Source organism: Ceratotherium simum, chromosome 29 (genome assembly GCF_057802395.1).
Source record: "Ceratotherium simum simum isolate JZ-2026a chromosome 29, ASM5780239v1, whole genome shotgun sequence".
NCBI lineage: Eukaryota > Metazoa > Chordata > Mammalia > Perissodactyla > Rhinocerotidae > Ceratotherium > Ceratotherium simum.
Window position 1 is genome coordinate 21,648,665 of NC_141928.1, and position 15,492 is coordinate 21,664,156.

The 15,492-nt window shown below is 56.4% G+C and overlaps 1 protein-coding gene across 4 annotated transcripts in view; it reads left to right on the forward strand.

Moving 5' to 3' along the window:
* The window catches only part of WHRN (whirlin), a 95,592-nt gene that overhangs the window by 77,766 nt on the left and 2,334 nt on the right, over positions 1-15,492 (forward strand). For 2 of the 4 annotated variants that reach the window (XM_087419220.1, XM_087419221.1), the window contains exons 8-10: positions 347-379; positions 12,049-12,120; positions 13,397-13,898. In XM_087419220.1, the coding sequence (XP_087275346.1) occupies positions 347-379; positions 12,049-12,120; positions 13,397-13,898 (607 nt within the window). The remainder of the gene's footprint in view (positions 1-346; positions 380-12,048; positions 12,121-13,396; positions 13,899-15,492) is intronic. The other 2 variants (XM_004423362.3, XM_014782094.2) reach the window with 1 other exon arrangement.

The window sequence follows — 15,492 nt, forward strand, 5'->3', positions numbered from 1 at the left end:
TGAATGACCGTCTCCTGAAGTCTCTTCTCCAGGACAAGGGTCGTTTCTGCAGGGTGGTGAGGACACCCTGGTGTCCTTCTAGGAGGCGGTTAGAGTGAAGCAGTGCTGGTTGTAGCAGCGGGGCCTTTGCTTCCTCCTCCCTACTTCATTCCTGCCCAAAGTGCTCAAAGCAAAGAGAAAAGGGATTCGGAGAATCGTGTTTATTTTGCCTGTGTGCATGTGTGTGTGTGTCTTGCACACGTGCTCGTGTGTTTGGAGAAGGGGTTTGCTGTGCTCACCCCATCCCTAATATTTATTTGATGTTTTGTTTTTTTTTTTTGCCTTTTGCACACACCCCCCTCCCCAGGAGCGGCTGCTGTGGCTTATAGACCTGATGGAGGTACCGTCCTTCCTGCTGGGTGGGGCTGCGGGAGTCCCTAGCTGGGGCGGAGGTAGGGGGCTGTGGTCCTTCCCACCACCTCCTCACGTCTGCACCCAGCCCTGGTGGGGACCCGGGGTTCTTCTTGGTGCCCACTCTCTCTCCCCTTCAGTTCATCAGGTTTTCTTAGGCTCTGGAAGGAGAATGCCCCTCGTTCAAATCCCAGCTCTGCCACTTCCTTGCTGGGTGACCTCAGGAAGTGTTTTCACCTCTCTGAGCTCAGTTTTAGGCTCTGTAAAATGAGGATCATTTCTGTGCTGTGGAGCTGTTGAGAGACCTCATGGCCTTTGCATATGCCATGCAATCTGTCTGTCTGGAATGTTCTCCCTCCCGCTTCACATGGCCTGGCTGTCTCCTGTGTGTAGCTCACGTGCCACCTCTTCCGAGCAGACTTCCCTGATCCTCTCAAGGAGGGTGACTTTCAGCCTGTGGCTCCTCCAGCCCCTGGGCTTCCCGTGGTCATGGCTCTTGTATCATTATGTTCTGGTAGTTTGTACAAGCTTGGCCAGTTACCCCCCTTGGCCACAGGCTGCCTGAGGGCAGCAACTATGTCTGGAGTCACCACTGAATCCCTAGTGCTCAGCACAGAGCCTGGCCCATGTTAATAATTCGGGCCTTTCTTTTTTTTTTTTTTTTTTTAAAGATTTTATTTATTTTATTTTTTTCCCCCCAAAGCCCCAGTGGATAGTTGTATGTCGTAGCTGCACATCCTTCTAGTTGCTGTATGCGGGACTCGGCCTCAGGATGAACGGAGAAGTGGTGCCTCAGTGCGCACCCGGGATCCGAACCCGGGCCACCAGCATCGCAGCGCGCGCACTTAACCACCAAGCCACAGGGCCGGCCCCGGGCCTTTCTTAATAATAGTAGTAGCTGGCGTGTGTCAAGGGTCCTCCATGGCGCTGTGACAGTGCTTTCCAACTGTATCTTCTTTGACTCTCCCAGCGACTAGGAGTGGCAAGTTCTGCTATGATCCCATTTTACAGAGAAGAACACTGGAGCTCAGAGAGGAGAAGCGACTTGCTCAAGGTTGCTCAGCTAGTGAGTGGTGGAGTGTGGATTCAAATCCAGGCCTGCTGCCTCTGAGCTGGTGCTGTTACCCCTGCAGTCCTGTTGTGCTTCTCCCTGAAGGAGCTCACCAGCTGCTTGTGAAGCATCATCTATCTACCCTCTGTCTGTCCACCCATCCATCCATCTATTTATCCACCCGTCCATCCACCCATCCATCCACCCATCCATCCATCTATTTATCCACCCGTCCATCCACCCATCCATCCACCCATCCATCCATCTATTTATCCACCCGTCCATCCATCCATCCATCCATCCATCCATCTGTCCGTCCGTCCATCCATCCGTCCATCCATCCATCCATCCATCCACCCATCCATCCATCTATTTATCCATCCGTCCATCCATCCGTCCGTCCGTCCGTCCGTCCGTCCATCCATCCATCCATCCGTCTTTCTATCTATCCATCCATCCATCTATCCATCCGTCTATCTATCTATCCATCCATCCTTCTATCTATCTGTCTGTCTGTCTGTCTGTCTGTCTACACATCTATCTATCCACCCATCCATCTTTCTATCTATGCATCCATCCATCTATCCATCCATCCATCCGTCTGTCTATCCATCCATCCATCCGTCTATCCGTCCATCCATCCATCTATCTGTCCATCTTTCTATCTATCCATCCATCCATCCATCCGTTTATCTATCTTTCCATCCATTCTTCTGTGTATCTATCTGTCTGTCTATCTATCTATCTATCTATCTATCTGCCTGCCTATCCGTCCGTCCATCCGTCTATCTATCTATCTATCTATCTATCTATCTATCTATCTATCTACCTACCTACCTACCCACCCATCTATCTGTCCATCCATCCATCCATCTATCTATCCACCCATCCATCCATCTATTTATCCGTCCATCCGTCCATCCATCCATCCCTCCATCCATCTATCCATCCATCTATCTATCTACCTACCTATCTCTTCTCTCCTTCTCTTCATTCGGTTCTGTTAACAAATATTGATTGATTGCTATGTGCTACATACAGTTCTGGGTTCTGGGAATACAGTGGTGAACAACAAATAAATTCTTTCTATTATATAATTTAGAGTAGAGCAGGGATGACAGACAGTAAACGAGATAAATCACAGAACTATACAGTATGTTAAGTGGTGAGAGTGCTAAAGAGAAAAATAAAGCTGGGAAGGGGATCTGGGGGAGGGTCTGGGTGGACAGGAAGTGACACCCAAGTAAAGACCTGAAAGAGGTGAGGGAGAGCCATGCCAACAGCTGAGGGAAGAACATTTCAAACAGAGGGAACAGCAGGTGCAAAGGCCCTGAGGTGGGAGTGTGCCTGCAGTGTCTGAGCAAGGTCCAGGAGACCATGAGACTGGAACAGAGTGAGTGAGGGGAAGGGCAGTGACAGGTTATGTGCTGAGGGCTTTGAGTGAGATGGAACGACTGGCAAGTTAGAGCAAGGGCCAACATGGTGTGACTTAGTTTTAATAGGATGCCACTGACTGTTGGGAATAGATGAGAGTGGGTTTGTACCAAGAACAGGTTTGTTCCCAGGAAGGGCCTGGGGAAGGTTGTGCAGCCTGAGCTGCTGAGAGATGGGATGATGGCTCTGCAGGTACCAGCTCTTCCCGCTGCCTGGTCAGCCCTGGCCTTGGTGTCTGCTGGGAACCCCTCCCTTCACACACACAGCAGGTCTCAGACTGGATGCCCCATGCTGCTTACATGTGGAGCCACGAGACAGAGACCTCCTCCTCCTGGAAGCCCCTTCTGTGGGCATGCAGGGCACGAGGCCCCATCTTGGGAGTTAGGAGCCCCACACCCTTCCTCGGCTCTGTCCCTACTACACAGTGTGCCCTCAGGAAAGCCCCTCACCCACCATTGGCCTCAGCCCCCCCATCTGTACAATCAAGGCAGACCTCTAAGGCTCCCCTAAGTCTGAGAGTCCTCTCTATCAGAAGATTCTGGAATATATTCCAGGGGAGGTGCAGCAAGGAATGGCAGCTCTATGTTCCCACCACTTCTCTGTATTCGAACAAGGGCTGCAGCATTCCTGCAGAGAGAGAGCTTGAGATGATGTGTATTTATTCGCCACTAAGTGCCAGGCGCTGGTCTGCAGCAATGCCATGTATCAGTGAGCTTCTGCTGCGGTGATGCTGAGTAACAAACAGCCCCCAAATCTGGATGGACAACAACCAAAAACATTTCTTTCTCATGCCCCAGATCCCTTCCCTCATGGAGCTTCGTGCTTTTCATATCTCTGCTAAAACGCCTGCCACGTTGTTTTAAGCTCTTCCTGTGTTTGTCTTCCCCAGTAACCAGGGAGAGCTGGTGGGGTGCAGGCAGGGACCACATCTTTCTCTGCTCTGTGTCCCCAGTGCTAGCCCAGGGCCTGGAACAGAGTGGGGGCCCAGGAAACCTGGAGCAGAAACTGAAATGAAACCGCACACCCTAGCCACTGAGGATCACGTCTAACGTTCCAGTCCTTCTAAACTTTCACCTCCCACATCGCAGGAAAATGTGCTTGGCTCTGGCGTTCCGACTGGCAGGGTGGCAGGTGTCTGGCTCTCATGACCCAGATGGAGCCAGTTTCCATTTAGCCCAAATTCCCCGGATCATGCCACACGGCTGTCAATTCCGGGTTAAACGTGGCTCGTTCTGCAGCCGCTTTCCCACAACCAGATGCAATCGATCAGAGGAAATCAGGTGCAGCCGTCCCCGTCAACAGCTTGTGTTCATTTTCCATTCGTCTCTTGTCCATTTCCAATGGAGAGTCAGCCCTGGGAATTTTTTGCCGCCTCCAAACAATATCATTCCCCCTGCCATAAAGATGTTGGCTGAGAGGAAGAAGAATTCAAGAATTCATTCTTGAGTTCTTCATCTGGAGGCAGGGGGCCTTAAATGCCCAGGCTCCTGAATCCCACAGATGGGGGTTGGCCATCCCAACTAGGAGCCAGGTCACCTTGGGCAGGTGACCTAGGCTTTTGGAGCCTCAGTTTCCGCATCTGTGTACGGGGCTGATAAGAGCAGCCGCCGATGGGTTGTCGTGAAGGTTCAGTGAGCTCAGGGGTGGACTTGCAGGAGTGGAGTACATGGGAGCCAATTCTGTTGTTATTCTAAGGGCTGGAAGGGCACTGCAGAGGGGTGCAGAGTAACAGGGGTTGCAGAGGCCGAGTCCAGCCTTGTGCCCATGGAGCAGGTGCCACTGAGAGAGGGGGTGGCAGCTGGGACTTGTCCCGGCCTTAAGCACAGCCTTTTCCACCTGGATTTCAGCGGTTTTGCCCTCCAGGACTCTCATGTACCTGGAAAGGGGCTCCCGGACCTGCGAAAGGATGCTGGGGGTGGGGCCCCTGCCTGTGAGGGCCTTCCTGCCCCTCTCCCCCTGCAGTGAGGTCAGAAGGGGCACTGGGCGTGGCTGTCAGCACTTGGCTGCCTCAGCCTCCTCCGCTGTGGCCTCCATTCCTTCTTCCTCATCGAGGCAGAAGGAGGGGGGGAGACTCAGTTCTGTCTCAGACCCTCCGGCTGCAGAGACCCCCAACTGTCAAAGCAGCTCTTCCCAGAAACAGGGAGCAGATGATCCGAGGACCTCCTCTCACCTCCTGCGTCTGCCTTGTCCAGCCTGGAGTTTGGAGTCGTCTGCTGGGCGAGTCCTCCCCCAGTGTGGGAGCAGAAGGAACCCATCTATTCACTCGCTCATTCACTCAACCTCTCCTTTGTTTATGGCAGGCGTTCGCTGAGTACCCTCTGCATGCCAGGCTCTGAGTGGGGCCCTGAGCAAAAAAAAACAGCAGCGCGCCTGCCCTCCTGAAGCTTAGCAGGTCTGGTGGGGAGGCAGCCTCGAATCCAGTCATCGACATAATTCACACTCTGGACAAGGCGAGGCAGCCTAGGTTGCTGACCAGCTGTACCAGCACCTGCAAGGGCCCTGAGCTGCAAGCCTCTTGGACACTCAGAGAGCTGCAGGAGGCTGGTGGGGCCACAGTGCCGGGGGTGAAGGGGAGAGGGCCGAGGGTCAGCAGCAGGAGGCACTGGGGACTAGGGTTTAATCCTGAAACCGTGGGACACTGTTGAGGGTCTTCATTAGGAAAGTGACATGATCCTGTTTGCAGCTTTTAAGATGCTTCCCCTGTGTGTGGAAAGAGCTCAGAGGGGTGGGGTGACCCTGTCCGGGCACACAGGTACACTGTCAGGCGCTATCCAGGTACACAGGTACTTTGTCAGGTAGACTGGCTCCATAGCCCCCAACCCAGGAAGCTGCCTAGTGCCCAGACGGGCACAGCGAGGCCAGAATTAGTCTTTTCCTCGAGTAGAACAGCCCATTCCCTTCTGAGAGGCCTCAGCATGTGTCCCCTGCACTCCAGAACCATAAATTTGCCGGAAGCCTTAGGGACCCTCAGGGTCTTCAGCCTGCATCTGAAACAAGGAACGTTCCTCCCAGCCCGTCCTTTACGGAGCATCTGCCGCCGTGAGCGAGGACACGGATGGGCTGGAAGTTCTTTCCACCAAACAGAACCGAGTCCACAGGGGTCAGAGCCTGTCGGGACGTGGCCGGCCCCTGCTCCTCTCAGAGCCCCGATTTTCCCGGCTATAAAATGGGCTCATTGGACTAAGCACTGACTTAAGACTGGGGTTCTTCACCTTTTCCGTGCCATGGACTCCGCTGGCAGGCTGGCAAAGCCCTGGGACCCCTTCTCAGAACAACAGTTTTAAATGTTTAAAAATAAAATACATAGGGTCACAAAGGAGACAAATTATTATAATGAAATGCCGTTTTCAAAATACTGAAACGCATCGGAAAGCATGTGCTCCTTTATTAGCACGCCCAGTAACGGGGTCTGTAATTGTGATGAGCATGCATGGGATTTTGCAGCATCTGCAACAATGGGAATGTGACGTGAAAGATCTGGGACCTCGGTTGGTGACAGTGTCACAGGCGCGGCTGGTTCGGCTGGGCTGTGTTGCCTCCATTTATAATGGAAGGAAGTGCTCCCTTGCAGTTAGAGGTTAAGGAAAAGAGAGACGCAGTGTCGCCCCCCAGCCAGGGTCACGGCGCCTGCGTTCCCTCCTGGAGCCCTGGTTTCCCATGCCTGTCCTGAGGGCTCCTCCAGCCCTGCCCTGGGGATTCTGGGTCACGTGCTGTCCACTGAATGACGTCCTTTGGCTAAGACCGTCGGGAGGAAGGTGCGAGGGGGCAGAAGGAAGCGTGCTCTGGCCTCCTTGGGACAAGGCAGTGACTCCTCGTCTCGGGCGGGCTTCATGCCCAGGCTTCCAACGACTTTTCTGCTTCTGTGGTGTGGTGGTCCTGTGGACAGCAGGCGTGGACGAGCTGCTAAATGGCCCTGTCGCGGCCTGGCGTCGGGCAGTGCCCGTGGTCTCAGCCACGCTAGCGAGTGCGGGTTCCAGACCTCTGTTTGGGGTCATTTCTCTCCCAGTCCGCTCCTCTGAGCCTCCCCTTCGGCCTCCAGACTCCCACACCCACCCCGTTCTGGAGAGATCCGGCTCCACCAGCGTGGCCCTCACCCGCGGTCTGGCCCCATGATCCTTTGGGCCCCAGACCTGTCTCCTTCTCTCTGGGCAGCCCCACTACCCCCAGGAACGCCAGGACTGTCTGGCTCTACCCGGCTCCCACCACCCCATCCTTCCTGGGGTGACAGGCTCCTCTCCCCAGCTCTGGCTGTGCCGCCTCGCCTCGATCTTCCCTCAGTTTTCCTGCCTCTCCTTCTCCCTTCGCTCTCCCCTTCTCGATCTTTTCTCCAAATCCTGCCCCTTCCCTCTTTTCTCTCTTATTTTCCTTCCTCCCTCTCAGGTTTCTCTCCTCTCTCTCTCTCTCTGTGTCCTCCTCTTGCCTTCTCTCAGCAGCCCCTGGGGCAGAAATCTCGGCCCTCACTGGTGACCTTCCAGAAGCCTTTGTGACTCCATGCCTCAGTTTTCCCAAAAGAGAAGGGGGAATGCCCCGCCCCCCAGCCTCAGGCCTCTGGTGCATTTTGGGGCGGAGGTGGGGAGAGCCTGTTGTCCTGACATCGGAGTAAAGAAACAAAAAGAACAAAGAGCTGAAAATAGCACCTTTGTGTAGGAGCCCTCTCATCATAAAGAGGGGACGTGGCAGAGAAAGCCGGGAACTGGGCTGGAGAGAGGGGAGGGCTCTGTTCATTAGCTGAGGTGGCTCCTGGGCCGCAGGAGGCCTTCCCAGCCTCCATCTCCAGGACCACGAGTCCAGCTGGCGGAGGTCGGCATGGGTGATTGCCTCCCATCATTTCGCTTCGGCCCCACAGTTCCCTCAGCCCAGACTCCCGCGGAACCCGGGCCCTGATTGCGCCAACTCAGACAAAAAGCAGTTTTTTTCTCTGAGAGGGAGGGGATTTTCTGAACCGCCACAGATTTGAGGAGGAAAGAGGAAAGGGAGCAACGGCAGCGGGTCCTGAGGGCATCCTGGCTCCCCTGGCAAGCACTGGATAAGAGTTAGACCTTGAATAGGATTCAGCGTCCTGGCCCCTCCTTGCTGTGTGATCTTGGGCAGGTGGCCTTCCCTCTCTGAACCTCGGTCACCTCAGCTGTAGAATGGATGGAGGGTCCCTGTGGCAAGATTAATTGAGCCACTAGGTCTAAACCCTCCGCTGGGCTCTGGCCTCAGTGGGGGCAGGAGAAGGGGAGCCCCAAGCAGCTAGCGTGTGTGGCGGGGCAGAGGGGAGGCCAGGACACGCAGGCCGGCTCCTGCGTGAGCTCTGACCTTGATCTCCTCCCGAAGCCTGTTCCGAGGCGTTTCTGCTGACGCATCCCCCGGGTTCTTAGCCTGCTGTCTGCAGCTATTTCAGATGCACGAGGAGCGTGGCTCGGGGACCCGGGGCTCCTGAGCGTCTGGATTCAGCAGATGGAGTCAGGCAGGGCAGGGCTCGGACCCGTCTGCCGTTTGCTCCACTTCAGGCCTCCCTCAGGCCGGTGTTCGTCCCACTCCACGCTCACCCTCCCCGCCCTCCACCCCTGCCTTCCCTCTCGGCTCCAGGCCGCCACTGAGAGCAGAGAATGGCCGAGGCCAGGCCCCACGGTGGCTTTCTTCTCTCTTGATTCAGAGAGGGTTCTCCTGGGCCCTCTGGTTCCTACAGTATCAGGGCCATGTCCAATTCTGGGGTCGGGCTAGGTCACCCCAACCTGGGTGAGAAACCTGATCTGTAGAACGGCTGTGTGGCCCCGGACAAGTCACATCCCTCTCTGAGCTTAAATGTGAAAGATGTGAGCTGAGGGAATCCTAGCGCCTGCCTCGCCAGGTCATTGGGAGAATCACAGGAGATCATGTAAGTGAAACGCCCAGTGGGGGCCTGGTACCCGGTAGGTCCTCCACAGTGTGTAGTTCTGTGATAGCCTTCTTTCTGAGAGAAAGGCACGCCCTCCTGTGGTGCCCGGCAAAGACGTGCTCGTGTTGTCAGGTTCTGGATCCTTCTTTCCCCCTCCCGTGGCCCTGTTACTACTGCCGGCCCCATCAGGGATTCGGAACAAGAGTTTGCTGGCAGCTGCTGTGTGCATGGCCCTCTGCTGGGTGTTGAGGACAAGTGACCTGCTCATCTTCTTACCCCGTGAGCTTTCCTCGTAAGTCAAGGCTGCCTGATAAATGTTTGTTGAGTGACTAAGTGAATGCTCAAAGCTTCTGATGTTCCAGAACAAGACAGAATCCTGTGACTCTGGCCCCACCGTGGACAGTCGTCTGAGCCCAGGGTGCCTGCAGATGGAGTTTCTGGGGCAGGTGGCAGTGGCTCCGTGTGCTGGAGGCCCCTCTTGTCTTCAGTGTAGACACGTCCCGGCCTCTGACCCCTCTCGGTGCCCCCCGCTGAGGCCAGGGCTGTGACCGCCAAGTCTGGGGACATCCGTGCACGTACCCAGCCCTGCCTGGCCCGTCACCTTAGCTCTGGATGGTCCACGTCGCCCAGCTGGACTGTCTCCAGGGAGCACTGGACTTGTGGTTTTGGAGGAGGGTGTGGGAGGACTGCCCTTTCCTTCCATCCAAGTGTCTACACTGCCCAGGGCACTTTTGCAGCCATTCGGTTGCTGGGGCTCATTTGCAAGGTCCCAGGCCTCCGATGTGTATAACAGTCCCTTCCCCTCGTACACTGTGCCAGGCTCTGTTCTGAGCATCTTTTAGGTGTTAATACATCAGCCCCATGAGGGAGGGACTGCTGTGACCCCATTTTGCAGATGAGGAAACTGAGGCACAGAGCGGCTCAGTGATTTGCCCACCGTCCCTCAGCTGGAAGTGGCATAGCTGGGTGTGATCTCAGAGAAGCCAGAACTGGGGCCGCTAGTCAGTGGGTGCGAGAGTAACCCCATCACCCCCGCTCCCCGAGGATCCCCCCTGTCCTCGCATCACGAGGCTGTCAGCAGCATCTTCCCGGGAGGCGGGGGAAGGTCGGGAAGCCAGGTCTGCACATACGCCTCAGCTTTCTTGGTAAAACGGGGCAGCTGTCCTGGCTGGACATTGCCCAGAGGCATCACGGGACCAGATGAGGAGCCCGCATGGGGCAGGCTCAGAGCCCGAGGGCTGAGCATCTGGTGGGTTGGTGGGTCCCCGTGACTGGCCTTCGTGATCATGCTCCATTTGCCTGCCCAGAATGCTCAAGGCTTCAGGAGGATCGTTCCGGATGGGGATCAGTGGGCAGTGACCCGGCGGCCTCTGCCCTGGGGGTGTGGAATCGGGGGCTCCTTCCCCCCCCACCGCTGCTTTCACCCTCCTTCCGGCCCCCATGACTGCTCTCCAGGATGACCTGCAGTAGCCGCCTAGCTCGATTCTCTGCCTGCCCAGGCCTCCTCCCCGTGACGGCCAGAGGGATCGATTAATTCAGTCACCCATAGATTCTTTCCCGGACTCATTAATTTGCTGAGTAAATATTTATCAGGCAGCCCCTATCCTGAACACTGAGGATAGAGCAGGGACCAGATAGTACAGGTCCTGCCTTTGAGGAGTTTTTATCCTAGTGGGAGAGACAGACAATAAACAAATCGATAGTAACATCAGGTAGTGATAAATCTTACACAGAAAACTGAAGCAGGGTCAGGGGTGAGACAGAGGTGGTGTGGGGTATGGGGAGGGATGCTGTTTTAGGGCTGGTTTGGGAAGGCCCCGCTGAGGTCAGAACTACATGAAGTGAGAGAGTGCACCAGGAATGCACTATGGGCAGAGAGAGTAGTGAGTGCAAAGGCCCTGCGGCAGGAACAGTCCCATCCTGTCAGAGGAGTAGCAAGGAAGGGCAGGTCACTAGGCACAATGAGGTCAGAGTTTGGAATTTCCTCCTAGTAAAATGGAAAGGCCCTGGAGGGTTATGAGCTGGGGAGAGACGTTATGTGACTTACGTTTCAAGGATCACATCCTGGCCACTGGGCAAGGAACAGTGATCAGGGCAAAGGAGAAACATAAAGCAGGGTGGGGGATAGGGGTTGTGATTTTAGGTGGGGTTGTCAGGGTAGACCTCTTGGAGGAGGTGACATTTGAGTAAGGTCTTGAAGGAAGTGAGCATGCCTTGTGGCTAGCCTAGGGGAAGGATATTCCAGGCAGAGGGAACAGCCAGTGTGAAGGCCCTGACATGCCTGCGTTGTTCTCTGTGGCTGGAGAGGGACTGAGCCAAGGCGCTCTTCATAGATGGCAAACCTGACCACGTCTCCATGGCAACCCACTGCCCTCAGGCTCAGAGCCAAGCAGCTCCACACTTGACTCTTGTGGAACCTCTAGAAGATTCTCAAACATCCTCTGTCCTTCCTGCTTTATGCACACTCTCCCCTCTGAAACACCCATCGTTCCCGCCTATGCCCAGCTCACCCACAAGACTCAGCTTTAAGCTGTGCTCCCTCCTCCAGGGAGCCTTCCTTGATAACCCCTCCCCAGCTGCATTCTATGCCTGTGTTTCCTGACTCTGCGCACAGTCTCCTCCTTGCTTGTGTGTGTTGACCCAAGGGTCTCTAAGCTGCTGAAGGCAGGGGTGGTGTCTCACCTCCTCTGCGTCCCCAGGAGCCTTGAGACTGCTCAGTATTGATCGCTGCATCCTGGGCTCTCCCAGGGTGGCCTGGAGGTGGCCTTATGGCAGCTCAGCGTCACTTGAGGGAGCACTAGGCTGCTTCTGGTGAGTTAGGGCAGAGGGAAGAAATGGGCGTTTTTGCAAAATAAGGTCCATTTAAGCCTTAACCACCCCCTCACGATTAAAACCATTAAAATGAAGAGAGAGAGAGACTTCCCCATCCACCTCTCATTTGCATCTGGCCATTTCCACGCCTTCCTGGGATTCTGTCCCGAGCAGGGGGTAGAGAACCCCTGGGTTTTGGAGGCGGGGAGCATGCTGGGCATAGCGTTCCAGGCTGACAAGGCCGGGGCCACCCCAGCATCTCCAGGTCCTCCAGGGCAGGCCTGGAAAGTCTCAAAGAAAAGTTGATTTCAAGGTGACCGACAGGAAAATTGACGTTTGTTTTACTGTGTCAAGTCCATTCCCACGGAGTGGGGCCCGTCGGGAGAAACAGTCCACGTGAAGGAGTCCCAGGGCCCGTAGATTTTGGTGTCCTAGAGAGCAACCTGGTTTTTCCCTCTCGGTTTGTACCTGCTCACATTGCTTTCTTTCCTGTTTCTAGAACACTCTGGACCTGGAGGAAACTGGCGAGGCTGTCCAGGGCAATGTGAACGCCCTCCCGGATGTGTCCCTGGTAAGACCCTCTCTGGGCCTTTCATTGTGTTTTCCCTCCCCGGCCCGGGGGGCTGGCTCCTTGGGAGAGCTGCAGGGAGGGGACAGAGGCCCCAGGCCAACACACAATTGTCCCTCAGCAACCATCTTCAGCAGGGGCCGGGACAGCCCTCCGGCTCTCCGCTGCTTCTGGGAGTTTTAGGCAGTTGGACAGGTGGCTGAGTCGGTGTTACTTTTGCCGTGTTATCTGAACATTCTCACAGCAAGGACTGAAACAAAGAGTGTGTGCAGAGAACTCTCCAGAGAGGCCGCACGACCACGCTGGAAATGGAAGTTAAACGTGACCTCACACCCGTGTGGCTCACACGCATCAGCAGCCTGGGCAGCGTCCCCTTGTGATTCTGACCCAAATAACTGTTCAATGGCCTGGGCTCTGGAGCCAGACTGACTGGGTTCAAATCCCACCTCTGCCACCGACTGTGTGTCTTTGGGCAAGTTTCTTAACCTCTCTGTGCCTTGGTTTTCCCATCAGTAAAATGGGAATAATGATAGTGTCCCGACCCCGTAAGTTTGTGGCAAGGGGTAAGTTGATGAATTTAAGGAAGGCATTTGGCACGGCGCCTGCACTGCCTTCAGAGCTATGCAAGTATCGGATGCTAGCACAGGCAGAGAGGGACTAGGAATGACGGTTTCCATAGCTGCCTCTCAGCAAGGACCTGCGGGGTCGCAGGCACCTTGCTAACATGTTATACACGTGGCGCCTCACATCCCCACAACCCTGCTGGCTGGGTGCACTTTCCCCCGTTGCCCGAGGCACACTCAGAGAGGTGCTGTGGCTTGCCCAGGGCCACACAGCACCCCAGCCCCTGTGTCCGTCCCCTTCCTATCCATTCTCTCTCGCTCCAGTCCTGTCATCGCATCTCCCGTCTCTAGTAGCCATGACAATCCCCTAAAAAGAAAAGCCAAAGAAGTGCCTTTTTGGTTTTTTCATCCTCTGCCTCCTGCCTCTGACTAAGCCTTGTTCCCTGTGACAAGGCCCAGCTGATGCCAAGAACTTCAGTTCCCAAAGGTAATGATGCCGTCCCCCGAGACGCCCGCCAGGATCCCGATGCTTATCAGCTGCCGAGTCGCTGGGAGACGTTTCCACTGGGCGTTGCATTATTCAGAGCCGCGTGGCCGAGGGCCGGCAGAGCGGGACGGAATCCCAGCCGCGCCGGGCCCACTCGGCTGCTCCGGGCTCGCCTGGTGCAGCCGCCATGGGCTCTGACTCCTTCTACTCCTGTTGGGTCTTTTGGCAGGATGATGTCAAATCCTCCTCCGAGGGGCTGCCGCCGGCCCCCCCACCTCTGGGCCGAGGCCACGACCACCGCTCGCTCCCGCAGAGGAAGCCGCTTTCCTCCGCATCTTCCCACTCGGGCATCGTCTTCTCGGCTCCGCGGAGCCATGGCCCGCCGGCGGGCACCGCCCCGGCCCCGGAGGCACCCTCGGCTCAAGACTCGCCCTCCTCCCCCATCTACGCCTCCGTCTCGCCTCCCAAGCCCGGCTCCAAGAGGCCACTGGACGCCCACCTGGCCCTGGTCCACCAGCACCCCATCGGCCCCTTCCCGAGGGTCCAGTCCCCCCCGCACCTGCAAAGCCCCCCTGCAGAGGCCGTGCAGGCGGGGGGCTGCCTGCTGCCACCCTCGCCCTCCGGCCGCCCGGACCAGACGGGCACAAACCAGCACTTCGTCATGGTGGAGGTGCACCGGCCCGACAGCGAGCCCGACGTGAACGAAGTCAGGGCGCTGCCTCAGACGCGCAGTGAGTGCCGCAGACACACCGGGCCTCGGGCGCCCGGGGTGGTCTTGGGGGTCTCCGTCTGTCCCCCGGAGTGGGAGCAGGTGCTCACCCAGCGAGAGGCCTTCCAGCCCAGGCCTTCCCCGCTCAGGGTCAGGGTGGCCTGGGAACAGGGTCTGGAACCCGAATTGAGGGGCTTTGGGGTCGGAGACACGAGTGTCAGTCTGGCTCTGCCATCTGCCAGCTGTGTGACTGTGACAAGCTGCCTGCTTTCCCGTCGTGGAACGGAGAAGACAGTGACTTCCCCCCACCGGGTCGCTGTGCGGGTCGGGCTCCTCCTCCTGCGCCCCCAGACCTGCATTCACCTACCAGTCTCCCCAGTAAGACTGAGCTCCATGAGGGCTGGGGTGGCTTCGGTGATCTGACCCAGGGCTTGGCACGGAGCGAGTGCAGCGGGAAAGGTGGGTACTGCATTGCAGTCTCTGGACCCGTGGGGTCTTGGGGCTTCAGGGTCAGAGTGCAGGCTGGACCTTCCAGAACCCCTGAGTTTCCAGAGGCCGTCCAGCCGAGGAGGCGCAGGGAAGGGTAGAGCTGAGTTTCCACCACTCCTTCCGCAGGCTCTGGTCTCCCTCCTGTTAGCTGGTCGAGTACATTTTCTTGGATTCTGCTGCCCTCTTGTGGCTGCAGTGGTACCCAGGGCCCGCTGTGGCCAGGGAAGGTGGCAGGCCAGGTCTGGGGACATTTACTGAGTGCCTGCTGGATGCCACGCAATGAGCAGACTAGGATGCAGGAGGCAGGCTCCCGCGTTCAGGAGCTTAGCGAGGGAACTAAGGGGCGAGCAGGCAGGATGTGGCCAGAGAAACCTGAGCTGTCTAGACGGATCCCTCCCGCCTCTACCTGGCGCTGAGCTGGACACACCATAATAAAAGCCGACGGGTGTACTGCCCTCTCGGTGTGCCTCGCCTATGTAGTAGCTCATCTCATCCTCCCAGCAGCCCTGGGAGGCAGTACTGTTACCATCCCCATTTTACAGAGGAAGAAACTGAGGCACAGGGAGTAACTGTGGGCCAGGCAGTCTAGCACCAGTCTGTTCTCTTGACTGCTTCACTCTGTACATCGTGTCTGTTAGTGTTTATGATAACCCCATGGGATAGGCATCATTGCTCCTGTGTTAGAACGAGAACATGGAGGCTCAGAGAGGCTGTGTAACTCACCTAGGATTGCACAGCTGGCCAGAGGGGATTCAAACCCTGCCTGCCAGACTCCAGCGTGTCTCAAACTAAGAGGTGATGCCGTTGAGGCAGCTCAGGTTTGACAGGTGAACCAGAGAGCGTGTGCCCACCTCTCAGCTCAGGCCAGTTGGGGTTGGGGTCATGCAGGGTACAGACCGGGCATGGCAGACCATCCATTTTTTTCCAAGAAGTTAGACATTTAACTTTTATTTGAAACCTCCTAATTTGGATGTGTTGGTCATCATTAAAAATTGACAGCATTGGGGCCGGCTGGGTGGCATAGCGGTTAAGTCCGCACTCCACTTCAGCGGCCCAGGGTTCACAGGTTTGGATCCCGGGCGTGGACCTATGCACCACTTGTCAAGACACGCTGTGGTGGCGTCCCA